Source organism: Tinamus guttatus, unplaced genomic scaffold, assembly GCF_059628265.1.
Source record: "Tinamus guttatus ecotype Peru unplaced genomic scaffold, ASM5962826v1 Tinamus_guttatus_pri_ptg000749l, whole genome shotgun sequence".
In the NCBI taxonomy this organism is placed as follows: domain Eukaryota; kingdom Metazoa; phylum Chordata; class Aves; order Tinamiformes; family Tinamidae; genus Tinamus; species Tinamus guttatus.
In genome coordinates, this window is record NW_028289283.1 from 1,976,080 (window position 1) to 1,991,530 (window position 15,451).

Below are 15,451 nucleotides of genomic sequence, written 5' to 3' on the forward strand. Positions count from 1 at the left end.
CACTTTTCTCCTTCTGTTGATAAAATTCTACAAAATGTTTTAAAGTTGGAAATTGATGAAGTGGTTTGGACTACATGTAGGAAAAGAGAACTTCAAACTAGCTATTCCAATTTGGTATTGCCAAAGTTATTTTTCTTGAAATGATGTGTTCGCAATTCCTCACGACACTCTGCCAGCTCAAGAAGGTTGGTTTGTTGGCTGTTATTTATTTTTTTCCTATTTTTTTTCTTTCATTTCTGTTTTAAGCCTAATTCTAAATGAATAAAATGGTGCTTTTGTTTCCTCCTTCCTTTTGTTTAGCTATGTGAAGGGCTACTATGCATTTGGACTGATGGAGACCAACTTTTTTGACCGTGCTGAAGAGCTTGCCTGTGAGGTAAAGTGGTTGCTCTTGGTATTGAAAGGATTTAGAGTTGTTAAAATACAGTGTGCATGGAGATCTTTATTTGAGAAATATGGTTAAAACACACTCCACTCAAAATGAACTAAATAAGAATAAGGAAGCGCTTTAAAAGTCCTTGATATATTTGTCATGCTGTTCTTTGGGTTATCTTGAAGGTCACTGACAGTCTTTTAGAGCTGAGAGTAGAAAATCGGTCACTTCCACAACTTCAGTCACTTTTATTATTTCAGACAGCAAGGCAAAAGAGAGTACCTAAGAGAGGAAATGGTGTCAGTTTACTAGGTAACATGCATTTTTGCATGTTAGAGACTAAGCCCATCCGTTCTTAGTTCTTGAGAAATAGTTTGGCAAGTGGATGAGAAACCCCCTGATTTCGGGGGGGATATGAGGGCGCCTACATCCCTTTTAACAAAGGGCTTTTGGAACTCCATCATCCTAGTCACTGCCCAAATGGAAACAGCTGAACTCCTCGGTAGGACGTTTTAGACAGCTAGGACTAGCAGCATCTTCAAGAGGATGCTGAAGCACTTCAGCCGCTCTGATTTGAGGCAATCTGCTCTTGACCCTCCATCCTTGGACCCCATCCATGGGGTTTTGCCTTGTTTTGTTTTTCCCTGACCCTTTTCTAATTGCTTGCCCCTTGATTATTGAACAAGTAAGTCCAGAATGTGTCTGGGTTCAAAAATCATCTGCCTGTTCTCTTTTCACGAAGATAGTCTGACACTGTAAAATGACGGACGTTTAAGACCTCAAATTTGTTGGAGGAGGAAAAAAGAAGTTGCTCATTGCTCAGAAGCGACTGTGTTCTTCCAGGAAGAACTGCAGCGAACATTGCTGCCGTTTGTTTGTTGGTTGGATTGTTTTAAACCAAATTATTTTGAACCAAGCTATTTGCTTGCCCTTTGTTGAGAAGGAGGATGTCTTTGCTTATGCGTGCTTATGCGTGTCTTTGCTTATGGTAGTTTTTTCATGTCTGTGAAGCAAAATGGCATTTAATAATCATCATTAAAGCCTGCATTTGAAAACTGTTTTGCAGCTGTCCATCTCTGTGCATTTGAAGCCAGGAAGTGAAGTCAGGGCAATAACTTTTTCTCTCTTTTCTGTTTCAATCAGTCTTCCAGGCCATGGTTAGCTGGAACAGGACAGTGGTATGCTTAATATACGCAACTGAGAAATAGCCTCAAGTTTCTACATCAGCAGTACTAAACAGGAGCTTCACCATGTTTTCCCTTTCTTTTCTCTATTAGGCCTTGGCTGTGAATAAGACAGATGCCTGGTCTGTTCATACTATAGCTCACATAATTGAAATGAAAGCGGAGGTGGAGAAGGGATTATCATTTATGGCAGAAACGGAAACCAACTGGCAGGTACACGTTTGTAGAATTTCCTTGTGACTTTAGAGGTCTTCTTTTTCTCCTATATCCAAATTCTGCGTCTTCTTGTTTGTTTCCTTTCTATCAACAGAGGTGTTACAAGCAACGCAAATTTTACAAATGAGAGGAAACCATGACTTCAGGTGGTGTTTCCATCCACACACTTTTGGAAGCAAGAGGCAGAAAAAAAGGCATTTTAAGAGGGTTATGTATTTTGCATGAATTTCCGCCATGCTTTCTAGGAATGTTACAGTTACCTAAATACTAAAGAAGTTAGAGCCACCCAGAGCCACCCAAAGCCTGTCCTTTCACACTCTCTACCCTTTCGGCTCGCTGACTGCACAGATAAGTTCTGACAGAGGGCGGTTTCTACTCCTGCAGAGGGCAGTTCCCCCTCACCCAAAGAGCAGGGCTGGATAACGAGGCTACAGTGACTTCTTTCTGTGTGTTTGCTTTCTAAGTTAGAGTATTCGGGTCTCAAGCTTGGCAGTGCAGGCACTTAAGTTTCAGACTCTCACTTGAGTTTCTGAGCTGCCATGTCTCGGAAGAAGTTTTGCCTGCGGCATCCCAGTTTTAGTAAAACAGTGATCCCAGGTCTGACAGCTTAGGTGGCACCTTCAAAATGACACTAACTGTTTTCACAATGAGTCCCTGACTCCTGCATGCCTTATGAGCTCCATTTCTTAAACCAGTTGCATATCCTTGCAATATATGCCCTTTATCCAAATCAAGCAAAGTGCAAGATCCGTAAGCAGAGCTTTGTAGCACATCTTCAAGTCTGACCCAGTATAATTAAGATTTATGACAGCTGACATTGTTGTACCTTCTGTGCAGTATATTTTATTTTGGCCTTTACGAAGGCAGGAGGATCAAATGGCAGCACATGCAAAGAATCCTGGAGCTCCAAGGGCATTAACGAAGTTGCTTGAGTTTGGCCCGTTGGTTTGGAATTGTTACTTCTTTGTCTTTAATGACTCAAATCATCTGTCCGCACTGCCACAGCATTCCTTCTATTGCTTTTAATTTGTTTTTCTCCTTTCCAGGATAATGATATTGATATTGGAGAGGTTTACTTTCCAAGGTGCCTTGATTTTTTGTGCTCACTGCAAAAAGAGCAGATGCCATTCATTTCATTACTGTGTTTCAGCAAAAATCAAAAGAATTTGCCAAGAATGTTGCCAAAGGGACCTGCGTACAAGAGCTGTTTATTATAAATGTTTCTTTTTTTCCCCAACCCTATTGCTGTGAGTTCTCATACCGAGCGCTCCTCTCTTGTCCTTGCCCTCACTACTTTTCACATAAATAACTAACGCACCCTGCCTTATTGTATTTATTTTAACCCCCCACTGGCTCCCTTTCCCATGGCTAATTCATCTCATACAGGACTCAAAATCAGCAGCAAATACTGGCCTCGTTTTATCCATGAGGAGGGAACCTCGTCATCTTGTTTTTATGACATTGGCACTAGTGTTTGGTGGTAAGCCGGATATCATCAGATGTGCACCAAGCACTTAACTACTGCAGTTGCTCAGGTTTGCTTTGTGTCTTAAGCAGTGTGGTAATCCTTACTTGTCTGATATTTTCTGAATGCTGCGAAATTCTGAGAATCACTGGGAACCTTTTTGCTTCTCAAAAGTGGCTGTTCAGTGGTCACCAATAAAACCAACCTGCGCTTTCTACTTGGGAGAAGATTAATTTTGAACTACAGTGCTAGGAAAGAATGAGAGAAGAGGGAAGAACCTCCCTCATATTTTAATTTTCACCAATGGCTTATGGAAGTATGCTCCTGTCTGTCTTGTCTTTGTGCACTCACAAAATGACATTTTCTTGAGGTGAGCTAGGGAAGAGTGTTGAACCAGTTGGAGAGAACAGTGCTGAGTTAGGCCAGTCCGCAAGGTATTTATGTTATTTTCATGTTGAACTGGATGAACTGCTGATGTGTTTGGTGTCTAATGTAGCTTCTGGACTCAGCAGTGAGAGTTGCATTTAAGAAGTGATTCCTCCCTCCCTCATATGGGTATGTGGAGAGTTGGACTGAATGGCCCTCATACAAGTGGTATCTTTCTCCACCAGCTCCCTGGGCAACTTTAGACTACACCTCTATATTTCAGAGACTATAGATGTATATTTCAGTGGAGACTGACCTTGCTGTCCTTACAGATAGGTCTCTTCTCTCGCTCTCCCCCGAAAAAGAAATGACCCAAAAGGATGAAATAATCTGATGCATCCAAATGCAGTCCCTCTCTGGAAAACGATGTGGGGAAAGTATTGTTTTTGAGATATCTCTTTAAATAGCCACAAAAAGCCAATGTATCATGGGAGAAGTTATCGTGGGCACCTGGTGTAAAATTTTGTCCCTTCTCTCTCATGAAGTATTTGCTTTTATTGACTGGAAAAAAAAAGGCTGACTGACTGGATAGATTTTAAAGAGAAATTATCTTGTAAATAATTATTTTTTTTTCCTCTCAGAACAGTGATATGCTTGCTTGTCATAATTACTGGCACTGGGCTCTGTATTTTATCGAAAAGGTAGGAGATGTCTTCATCTATTTGTTTTTCGGAATCTGAATAGATAATTCACTATTTAAAAGGCAGCTGTAGAGGGCAGAGGACTTCTAGCTATTTGAAGGGATATTTTGATAAAATAACACAATGCCATTTTTGTAGGATAGTCTGTGGTTATTCTGAGAAGTTCTGGTTACCTTGGAGAAAGTTTGAGTATTTTTATTAGTGTTGAGAGAAGATGAGTGAATCATAGAATCATAGAATCATAGAATGCTTAGGGTTGGAAGGGACCTCTAGAGATCATCTAGTCCAACCCCCCTGCATACGCAGGGACACCTAAAGCACGTGGCACAGGACTGCATCCAAGCGGGTTTTGAAGATCTCCAGAGAAGGAGACTCCACAACCTCTCTGGGCAGCCTGTTCCAGTGCTCTGTCACCCTCACTGTTAAGAAATTTTTCCTTAAGTTCCTATGGAATTTTTGATGTTTCAGTTTCCGGCCATTTCCTCTAGTCCTATCAGTGGCCACCACTGAAAAGAGACCATCCCCGTCCTCTGCACTCCCTCCCTTGAGGTATTTATATACACTGATTAGATCCCCTCTCAGCCTTCTCTTCTCCAGGCTGAACAGGCCCAGCTCCCTCAGCCTCTCCTCATAGGGCAGATGTTCCAGGCCCCTGATCATCCTTGTAGCCCTGCGCTGGACTCTCTCCAGCAGCTCCACATCCCTCTTGTAGTGTGGAGCCCAGAACTGGACACAGTACTCCAGATGCGGCCTCACCAGGGCTGAGTAGAGGGGCAGGATCACCTCCCTCGACCTGCTAGAGATGCTCTTCTTAATGCAGCCCAGGATCCCATTGGCCTTCTTGGCCACGAGGGCACACTGCTGCCTCATGGTCAACTTGTCGTCCACCATGACACCCAGGTCTTTCTCTGCAGAGCTGCTCTCCACAAGCTCGGTCCCCAGCCTGTACTGGTGTCTGGGGTTATTCCTCCCCAGGTGCAGGACCTTGCACTTGGCCTTGTTGAATTGCATGAGGTTTTTCACCGCCCAGTTGTCCAGTCTGTCCAGGTCCCTCTGGATGGTAGCGCAGCCCTCTGGGGTATCGGCTACTCCTCCCAGTTTGGTATCATCAGCAAACTTGCTGAGGGAGCACTCTGTGCCTTCATCCAGGTCATTGATGAATAAATTGAACAGGACTGGACCAAGGACTGACCCCTGGGGGACCCCACTAGCCACAGGCCTCCAACTAGACTCTGCACCGCTGATCACCACTCTCTGGGCCCTGCCATCCAGCCAGTTCCTAATCCATCTCACTGTCCACTCATCTATCCCACACTTCCGGAGCTTGCCCAGGAGGATGTTGTGAGGGACGGTGTCAAAAGCCTTGGTGAAGTCGAGATAGACGACATCCACCGCTCTCCCCTCGTCTATCCAGCCGGTCATTTCATCATAGAAGGCTATCAGGTTAGTCAGGCAAGATTTTCCCTTGGTGAATCCATGCTGACTACTCTTGAGCACCTTCTTGTCCTCCATGTGCCTGGAGACAACAGCCAGTATGAGCCGTTCCATCACTTTTCCGGGGACGGAGGTGAGGCTGACTGGCCTGTAGTTGCCTGGGTCCTCCTTCTTGCCTTTTTTGAAGACTGGCGTGACATTGGCCTTCTTCCAGTCTTCCGGCACCTCCCCCGTTCTCCAGGATCTTTCAAAGATGATGGAGAGCGGCTTAGCTATGGCATCTGCCAGCTCCCGCAGCACTCTGGGGTGCATCCCATCAGGGCCCATGGATTTGTGGGTATCGAGGTTCCTTAGGTGCTCTCTGACCCAGTCTTCCTCTACCCAGGGCAAGTCTTCCTCTCCACCAGCTTCTTCTCTTGCCTCTAGGGCCTGGGGCTCTAAAGGGCTGCCCTTGGTAAACACCGAAGCAAAGAAGGCATTGAGCAACTCTGCTTTTTCTGTGTTATTTGTAACCAAGGTGCCCATCCCGTCCTCCAGCGGACCCACGTTTTCCCTGATCTTCCTTTTGCTGTTAATGTATTTGAAGAATTTTTTTTTGTTATTTTTAACGTCCCTTGCCAGCTTGCCTTCCAGACGTGCCTTAGCTTTCCTTGTCGCATCTCTGCACTCCCTGACTACGTTCCTGCATTTCTCCCAGGGGGCCTGTCCTTTTTTCCACATTCTGTATACCGCTGCCTTCTGCTTGAGCATTGCCACAAGCTCCCGGCTCATCCACGCAGGTCGCCTGCCCCCTCTGCCTCCCTTCCTACACACAGGGATGCACTGTTGCTGGACGTGGAGAAAGTGCCGCTTGAAAACTAACCAGCTCTCTTGGGCCCCCCTGCCTTCTAGAGCACTAGCCCATGGGATTCTACCGAGGAGGTCTCTGAAGAGGCTAAAGTTGGCCCTCCTGAAGTCCATCGTCGCAAGGCTACTTACAGCCCTTCCTCCTCCTCGTTGAATCCTGAACTCCACCAACTCATGGTCACTGCAGCCGAGGCTACCCCCCACCTTCACATCTCCTACAAGTCCCTCCCTATTTGATAGCACGAGGTCCAGTAGCCCACCTCTCCTCGTCGGCTCCTCCACAACCTGCGTCAAAAAGTTATCGTCGACGCTCTGCAGGAACATCCAGGACTGCTTATGCCTGGCTGTGTTGTCCTCCCAGTTGATGTCGGGGTAGTTGAAGTCCCCCATGAGAACCAGGGCCTGTGACCGTGAGGCAACATCCAGCTGCCTATAGAAGGCCTCATCAACCTCCTCGTCTTGGTCAGGTGGCCGGTAGCAGACACCCACCACAGTGTCTCCCACATTAGCCTGCCCTCTAATCCTTACCCACAAGCTCTCAACTCGCTCATCCTCGACTCCCAGGTTGAGCTCCATGCATTCCAGTTGCTCTCTCACATAAAGAGCAACTCCACCACCTCGCCTTCCCAGCCTGTCCTTCCTAAAGAGCACATAGCCTTCCATGGCAGCGCTCCAGTCGTGCGAGCTATCCCACCACGTCTCTGTGATTCCGATGAGATCATGACGCTGGGACCGCACACAGATCTCCAGTTCATCCTGCTTATTCCCCATGCTTCGCGCATTGGTATACAGGCATTTCAGGGAAGCAACAGAGGCCACAGGTTTCCCAGGAGGGGTGAAAGAGGACACTCCGGGATCATTTCCTATCCTCACTTCCCCACTACCATACTCCCGCTGGGAGAGATTGCAACACATTTGAAGGTCAAATATTGTCATTACTTGCACTTGATGCAATTATTGGATAGGAAGAGGAAATCAATTCTTCCATCCTTAGACCAAAATGAAGCCATATTCTCTTAAAATTCCATCCTAATAGGCTGTCTCAAAGATTGTAAGGAAGAGGCAGTTGAACTAATCTGTTAAATCGAGTAGCTTGTGTGAGGGTGACAGAGCCCTGGAACAGGCTGCCCAGAGAGGTTGTAGAGTCTCCGTCTCTGGAGATCTTCCAAACCTGCCCGGATGCCACCCTGTGCCACGTGCTCTAGGTGTCCCTGCTGGAGCAGGGGGGTTGGACTAGATGATCCCTCGAGGTCCCTTCCAACCTCAACCATTCTGTGATTCGGTGATGCTGTGATTCTGTGATTAGTTCTTGTTTTTTGAGATTTTGAATTTCTTGAAGCACTTTATAGGAATGGTTACAATATACCCTACCTATGTGATTGCAAATGCAGAAATTCTCTGGATTTCCTAATGCTTAGCATTTAGGCCGACAAACAGGACATTGGCAAGGAGACAGTGTCATTTGCATGGAAAATACTGTGTAGTGTGCCTGTGTTCTGTAAGGGGAACAGAGGAGGAACGCAGTTGCAAGGATTAGTCTAATGGCTTGTTTATTTTGCCACCTTATGTCTATATATGTTTTTTGCGGCCTGCTTAAAATTATTTTCCTTCCTCCGTCATTGCAGAGCCTGTAGGATGCACTAGTTTGTGCAAAGATCACAGAAAGGGCCATGAGAGCCAGAGGCAGTATCTTGTCTTTCTCCCTCATGCATAGTTTAAAGTAATATTGTTACCCATCATAAAATTAAAACCTAATCTTACGGACTATTTGCCAGCCAAGCCGTGGTTTATCTTAGTTCTTCCGCTTAATACCTCTAGGTTTCTCTGACTTGCTTAGTTAAGTCCTGAGGCAACTGTGAAATAGGACTATGATATCCATTGCTTGTATGTATATTTTTGACTCTGCCAATCAGTTTTGGTTAGTGTGTACATTATTTATATACTGTGTGTATTGGTAATATTAGTATTGAGAATATTGGTAATATACTGTGTGTATTGGTAGTATTAGCCGCTCAGTCCTTTTTTTTTTAATTTTTGCTTTCCTAGGGTGAATATGAGGCTGCTCTGACAATTTATGACAATCATGTGAGTCGAGGGCTTTTTTCTTTACTGGGAAGAGACACACTAAAGGGCATGATATCTGCTTTCTCCTGTCTGTAGGAGATGGAAGATATTTGGAGAGGGCCATGCATCTTCCATTTACTTTTGTTGTTACAACATTATGGGGAAAAATTCTGAACGGGCAAAATGCCCAGAAGACACAGCATTGTATAGTTTATACGTGATTCTTATGTCTGTGCTTTAAGGAGATGCAGAGGCAGCGCTGGTAGTTTGCTAGCCTGTTGATATCTCCTATTTAGGCTGTGTTGATCCTGGAAAAAAATTTGAAGATATGATGTAAAATCTATTTTCTGTGAAGTGACATTACCTGCACAAAAGGTACATATCAGATGGTATAGTATATCTGTGACAAGACTGTCAAAGTGGTGTAGGTATTGAGACCTGCTGTGCAGACTGCAGCTCTTATCCCTGGCAAAATGAGATAATAGATATGACTCTCTCTTACAAAGAACAGAATAAGCTGGTGACTGTGATACTTACTGGATTTAATTTCAGGAGGGGCAAAACAACACAAAAAAGCCCCCAGATGTGCTGTCTTTTCAAACTGTGGTATTTGGGAATGGTGCAATTAGGGTTATTGCAAAGCAGATATTTCTTTGTGAATAAGAAGATAAAATAAGTTTGATTACCTGCTTACGTTCCCACTAGCCATTGGCAGGGTGGCTTACAAATGCCTGTGATTGCAGATTGCTCCCCGGTGTCTGTCAAGTGGCAGCATGCTGGATATTGTAGATAACTCTTCTATGCTGTACCGACTTCACTTGGAAGGTAAGGTTCCAGTCAAGGGAAACTTATTTTATCCTTGCACGTTGGGGATATTTTCAGATATTTTCAGAGAAGCTTGGTCAGTGTAACACAGAGACTCTTAAAATTCTCCTCTTGAGAAAAGGCATCATTTGGAGCTAATAATAATGTGCCTAACTTTTCTTCCTCCCACGAGATATGTTTGTTTTGTTTTTTGTTTTGTTTTGTTTTTCCTCCTCTGCCAGTACAGTATTGCATCAGTATTTCCTTCGGCACAAGCAACCCTGGGTTACAGGCTTCTCTGGCAGATTTCACTCCCATTGTTACTGGAGTTGTGAGCGGAAGGCTCAAATTGATAAGGCCCTAAAAAGCTGTAGAGTTTCCCTTGTAGGAATTTTCACATCAGCAAGAACGCTTATTTCATAGCTAGATACTGGTTGAAATAAATAATACCTATATAGAAAGTAAATGAGTATCGAGAGTGCACAGGGCCAGCAGCTTCCTCACTAACTTTTTGACATTGCACATTAAAGTTTTGGGGATGAGGAGAGAGAAGGGAGAATGAAATTATTTCTACAATCTTCTGCTAAAATACTAGTAATGAGTTTGTGTTCTTCTTACCAGTCTGTCGAATTTGTTTGCTATTGATTGCTATCTCATAGTAATGCCAGGACCTCATGTAACGCAATCTAGAGTGTTGCTGAAGAATTGCTGACAGTCAGCAAACTATTGGCCCAAATATGGCAGTCTGTAGCTGTGCATTAATCTATTATTTATGCCATATACCATGGACTGGTTTCTTAAGATGATGAGCAATGCTCTTTGTCCTGGGATAAAATGAAACTATATTGCACATGGCATTTCTACTGGAAAAGCATTTTTTTTCTTCATAGGTGTAAAACTTGGAAAGAGGTGGGACAATGTTCTCAAGATTACAAAGAAGCATGCTAAAGATCACGTCCTCCTGTTTAATGATGCACACATCTTGATGTCCTTCCTTGGAGCCAAAGACCACCAAACTACTGCTGAACTTTTAACAACTCTCCAGGAACTTGCCAAGTAAGAGGGGGAATTAAGATACTGTGTTGAAGAATCTTTGTTCTTATGACTACAGAGTGATAGTGTATGCCTTAATGTCTACAGGGGGTTCTAGTCTTGTTGTATAGAAATCTCCTGCATTTGTGGTCATGAACACTATCTGAGCCTTTGCTGTGTTTTTTCTTTCAGTGGGTTGATTCTAAGCTGTGTTACAGAGAAAGGAAGAAAATGTTGCACCTGTATAGAACTAAGGACACTCTATGTCTTGCTAGCTGTTTGTGGTGGTTGTTTTTGCTGAGATGTAAAAGGCTGTTCTTTAGTCGGAGTGCCTTAATTAGTAATGATATTCTAATAACTCCTATTTTGCATTCAAACACAAGAGTATTCAAGTATTTCAACTAAATACACAGTTTCTGTCATGTTTCCTTATAAATGAAATAAAAATGAATTACTTAGCTAAATTCTTTAGCCAACTTATAAATATATAATGGCGATATTGAGTCAGGGGATACAAAATTGAGAAGTAGGCTTGGTAGGGAAGGGAACTCATGACTTATTGCCAAAGAACACCTCCATTTCTCCTGCCCCATCCTGCAATCTCACCACCACCTTTCCTTCACAGCTTTCTGGCTGTAAATTTATTGAATTTTGGCTTTCCTTTATGCGTTTAAGCCCATAAAGGCTGGTGCTACTTTTCAGCTTGCCAGCTAATAATCGAAGTCACTCGTAGCTTCTTTCCCTCCTCTGCTCTGCTGTTTCCACATGATAAGACTGAAGGAGAACCTGAGCTTGACTGGTGTTATAGTCAGTGACAATCCAAACGGCATGGAAGTTGTGAGAATGCTTATCAAAATAAAATACTTGCCAGATCAAACCTGAGTATAGATTTGATTTGCTTAAAGTAAGAAATAATAAATGTCTTTCATAGCCTCACCACATGTGTCCGCAAGCTCAGGGAATATTTACAGAAAAGATGGTACTTCAGCCCAGAGCTGCCTTTTGTATATCTGCTCAGCCTTCTCCAAGTAAAGACAGCAGTACACTTTAGTTTGAAGTGGTTTAAAGCATGATAAGGCTTCTGTTTTTTTTTTTTTTTTCCCTTTTCTTGAGGAAAGAGACTATGATCAGACTAGGCCTTTTGAAAAGCTGCCTAATCAGGCTGAGTTAGGAATCTGTATGTTAAAAGCTCGAATAAGTCTAGTAAAAGACTGTATAGAGTAAAATATGAGCTATTGCTTATACATCAGGGTGTGTAGTTAAAAACATCTAAGCTGTGTTTGATATTTCATAAAGGGCAGAGGTAGAACTATTTCTTCTGCAAACTCACAGTCCTGCCTGGATTTTGGTGGCTGTTTTACCCCTGGCATTTGCCATGCGAGGTGGAATTGGAAGAACCAATCTATTCTGTGGCGCTCTCTGGTGGTTGAGATTGTGTGCTTGTTTTCAAGACTAGAAATGCTCCTTTGGTTTTAATTCCTAGGTCGGTGTAGTCCTTCCTGAATCACTATCTCAGAGAATTGCAAGAGAAAGTCGAGTCAGCCTTCCATGGATGTGCATTTTCTGGGAGTTGAAACGTATGCTTAAAGGAAGAATTCCTTCACTTTTAAGTGTCTGTCAGCAGTGTTTTAAAATGCACATGTATTGGGCAGCTTACAGCGTTCCAGAAGGCTCTATTTAGTGAGGATCAATAAATACAGAGGCAGGAGTCTGTGTGGTGCATCACACAGCCAAATTGGTGGAGGGTAGATCTCTAAAGAGTTTGATTTTTTTTTTTAAATACTGCTATGAGCTTTCTCAGAAAGGTGATGCGAATAGAAAGCATGCACTTGAATGTGCACCATTTTTTTTTGGAGTCAACTTCACTCTGTGTTATTTGGTGAGGTGCTGTGTAGCCTGCTTAAGGAGCATGAGTTGCTGTTATGAGCACTCGAAAGAGAAGCCTGAGACTAAGGTTAGTCCTCTGACTCCTTAGTGCTAAATGCTAGCTGGAAAAAGTGCCAAAAGAAATGAGAAATGTGCTCATTTGATACCTGCCATAGACCACTGCGCAGTGTGTTCTCAGAGATAGCTCTGTAGCCTGGGAGAGCAAGCCCTCCTCTGCCTCCAGTGCTGCTCCACCGCCTTTGGAAGCAAAGTGGCATTTTGGAGGCCTTGACACTGTCAGCTCCTGTTGCAGCTGTGAAAAGACACACTTTCCCATTGGCTGTGCAGGTAGTGCCTATGGACTAAAGAGCTGAAATTTGGTTACTTGGGTATTTTTTGTGTGTTTGTTTTGTTTGTGTTAGTGTTTTTAAAAAGGAGAAAGAGGGATCGCTTGTGTTGACATTGTCTTCTCCAGGCTTGTTGCGTTTTTGCTCCTCCGAGATGGGTGAGGATACAAACATTAAAAAGCAGAGGAAAAAAGAAAACAATAATTTAAGCCCTAGGTGAAATTACTTGGCTGTTTGTGGACCTCCGAGCACTCTGCCTGAGAGTAGTCATGTCTGGAAATGGAGCAGATTTGGAGAGCTGTAATTCATTGCACAGTTTAAAGCCGGAGTACAAGACTGACGTGTGTATGTGTGAGCAGAGATGTTTTGCGAGGTTCCTGCTCAGAGTTTTCTGCAAGAACTTGGCAGCCACTTTGAAGACAGATGCAGGCAGAGAACTAGCAAGAAGATGCTCTGGTGAGAAGCCTAGGATAGCAACCTGTGCAGAATTGCTGGCTAGAGAGAAGAACCTGTAGGCAGAGGCTAGACAGAAAGGGTTTCCACTTGTTGTAGCCCAAAGAGCATATTGTGAAGGCAGGAGGCCTTGGCCCTGTGCCTTTAGCAGTACAGAGAGAATGGGTGAGACTTCCTGATTGCTCACAAAAAGGATAAAATCACCCCAGAAAATTAGTTATGTCAGCAAAGTACTTGAAACCTCATCCGCTGTAGGCTAAAAGCGGTCCTCTCTGCAGACAGGGGCAGACTGGCACTGAAAGTACAGTTATTTATTTATTAATTTATTTATATTTAACTGGAGTTTAATCACATTCTTGTTCTGCAGAACCCATGGTGAAGAACACGAGCTTTCCCTGGCTCCAAGTTTGGGGCTGCCACTGTGCCAGGCTCTGGTGGAGTTTGAAAATGGAAATTGTGACAAAGCTGTAGATCTGCTGTACCCAATCCGTTACCAGCTAATCCAAATAGGAGGCAGTAATGCTCAGGTAAAGAGATCAGTGAAAGGCTTTTTAGCACAACTTAATCCTCCTCCGGTAGCCTGTGCTGTTAATAGCAATCATTTCTTGGAAAGGGAAAAATGAAGTGTGGTTGTGATCGCATTCTGTTTGCAAACATTGCTAGTAGTGTTAACAATTTAAGTTGTGGATGAGTTTCCTCTGGAGTCTTAAAAACTTGCAGAACAAGCCATTGTAATCAACAGTATTGACTTATTTTTATTATCATTATGTATTAACTTTCTTTCCCCTCCTTTTTTATCCAGAGAGATGTTTTCAGCCAGTTACTGATCCATGCTGCTTTAAATTGTAAATCACAAGCCAAGCAAAACCTTGCTAAGTGAGTATTCTTCCTGTGAAATACTTCTGCAAAATGGCATCGGTTTTAATTGCAAGAAGTGGCCAGTATACCTAGGCACTAAATTAAAGCAGAAATTATATGCACTCTTCCAATTTTTAACGTAACCAGGCTAAAAAGTATGGGAGCTCCCAGTATCTCAGAAACTGGACAAATGCTCTGTGTTTGTTCCACAGCACTTGATCTTTTTCAGTGGTTCTGGCTTCATTGTGCCTGTTGATCAATTTAACTAATGGATTGCTCAACTTGTGTGAACTGCTGAAAATGATGATAATGTGTCTGCCGTATTGGGAAATAGGTTCCTGAGTCAGGTGAGCTTGCACCAGGACAAATGAGAAGAGTTGCTCAGTGACCCATAATGAATTCTGAGAAAACGTGTCCTCTAAGTCTGCCTGTGTGCTTTAATGATTGGATGCTTAGGGCAACATGAGGCCTTGCTTGGTCTCTTGCTAAGGTCTCTGTGTAAAGATCAGGTGAAGGAACCAAAGTAAGTCTTTGGTGCTCTTTGTGCCCCAAGGGCTTGTCTTGAGTCTCAGTGCTGAAAAGGAAGCTCTTCTGCCTTTACTTAAGGCAAAGGCCAATGGCTTTTTCCTCCTGCTTCTCCTTCCTGCTGCTGCACTGCTCCCTTTCCTAAGCACGACCCATCCTGTCTCAGGTAAAGAAACTCTGCACCTCTAGCGGAGGTGCCAGGTGCTCTTCCCCTCCTCTTACAGTGAAAGAGCTGGGGATCTTCTGGAAAAAACGATGATGTGCTCATGACTGTCCTCTCTTTTCTCTCCTACCTTGTGTCTCTTTTCTCAGGTGCCTCCTGAGAGAACGTGATCTGATGAGAGCAAATTCACCAATGACGGAGCGACTCATCAGGAAGGCAGCAGCTGTTCATTCAGTGGCCTAGATCTTCCCAATATTCTTTAGTGAAGTGGCAGTGAGCTTTCCAATCAACATTTGGGTGTGGGGACAGGCTACCCCATAAAGCACACTGGAGCATTTTGGTAGGTAACAGCGTCCCAGGAGTTGGAGACCTCACAGTGATTTTATTTTGATTTTTGTTTTAATAGAATAAGAGCAGTTGGTCTTTGAGGAGGTTGTAATTTAGCTTCTTTCACAAGGGAATAAGCTCCTCAGCTGAGAATACACAGCTCTTGGAAGCATCCTGACTTAGTGCTTTTCCTGGTAATTTTTCTTGCAAGCTTCCTTGTCACCTGATGATGAGGCTGCGTGTAGGAAATGGAGTAAGAGTGGCCAGAAATATTACTGTCACAATGCCTGCAATTCAGTTGGGTATTGGCCCACTTTGCTATATTGTTAATTAATGTACTAAATAATGAGTATACTCTTGGGGATGTCCAAATAGGGTTTTTAAACATGGCTACAAGGATGTAAGGGGCCAAAGACAATACAAGCAT

General features: G+C 43.6%; 1 protein-coding gene across 2 annotated transcripts in view; it reads left to right on the forward strand.

Moving 5' to 3' along the window:
- The window catches only part of TTC38 (tetratricopeptide repeat domain 38), a 22,052-nt gene extending 6,833 nt beyond the window's left edge, over positions 1-15,219 (forward strand). For both annotated transcript variants that reach the window (XM_088537370.1, XM_088537369.1), the window contains exons 6-14: positions 301-376; positions 1,651-1,770; positions 4,246-4,305; positions 8,632-8,670; positions 9,393-9,474; positions 10,344-10,509; positions 13,519-13,678; positions 13,954-14,027; positions 14,847-15,219. In XM_088537370.1, coding sequence (XP_088393496.1) covers positions 301-376; positions 1,651-1,770; positions 4,246-4,305; positions 8,632-8,670; positions 9,393-9,474; positions 10,344-10,509; positions 13,519-13,678; positions 13,954-14,027; positions 14,847-14,940 — 871 coding nt within the window. In that variant the 3' untranslated portion in view covers positions 14,941-15,219. The remainder of the gene's footprint in view (positions 1-300; positions 377-1,650; positions 1,771-4,245; positions 4,306-8,631; positions 8,671-9,392; positions 9,475-10,343; positions 10,510-13,518; positions 13,679-13,953; positions 14,028-14,846) is intronic.
- The last annotated feature ends 232 nt before the right edge of the window (positions 15,220-15,451 follow it).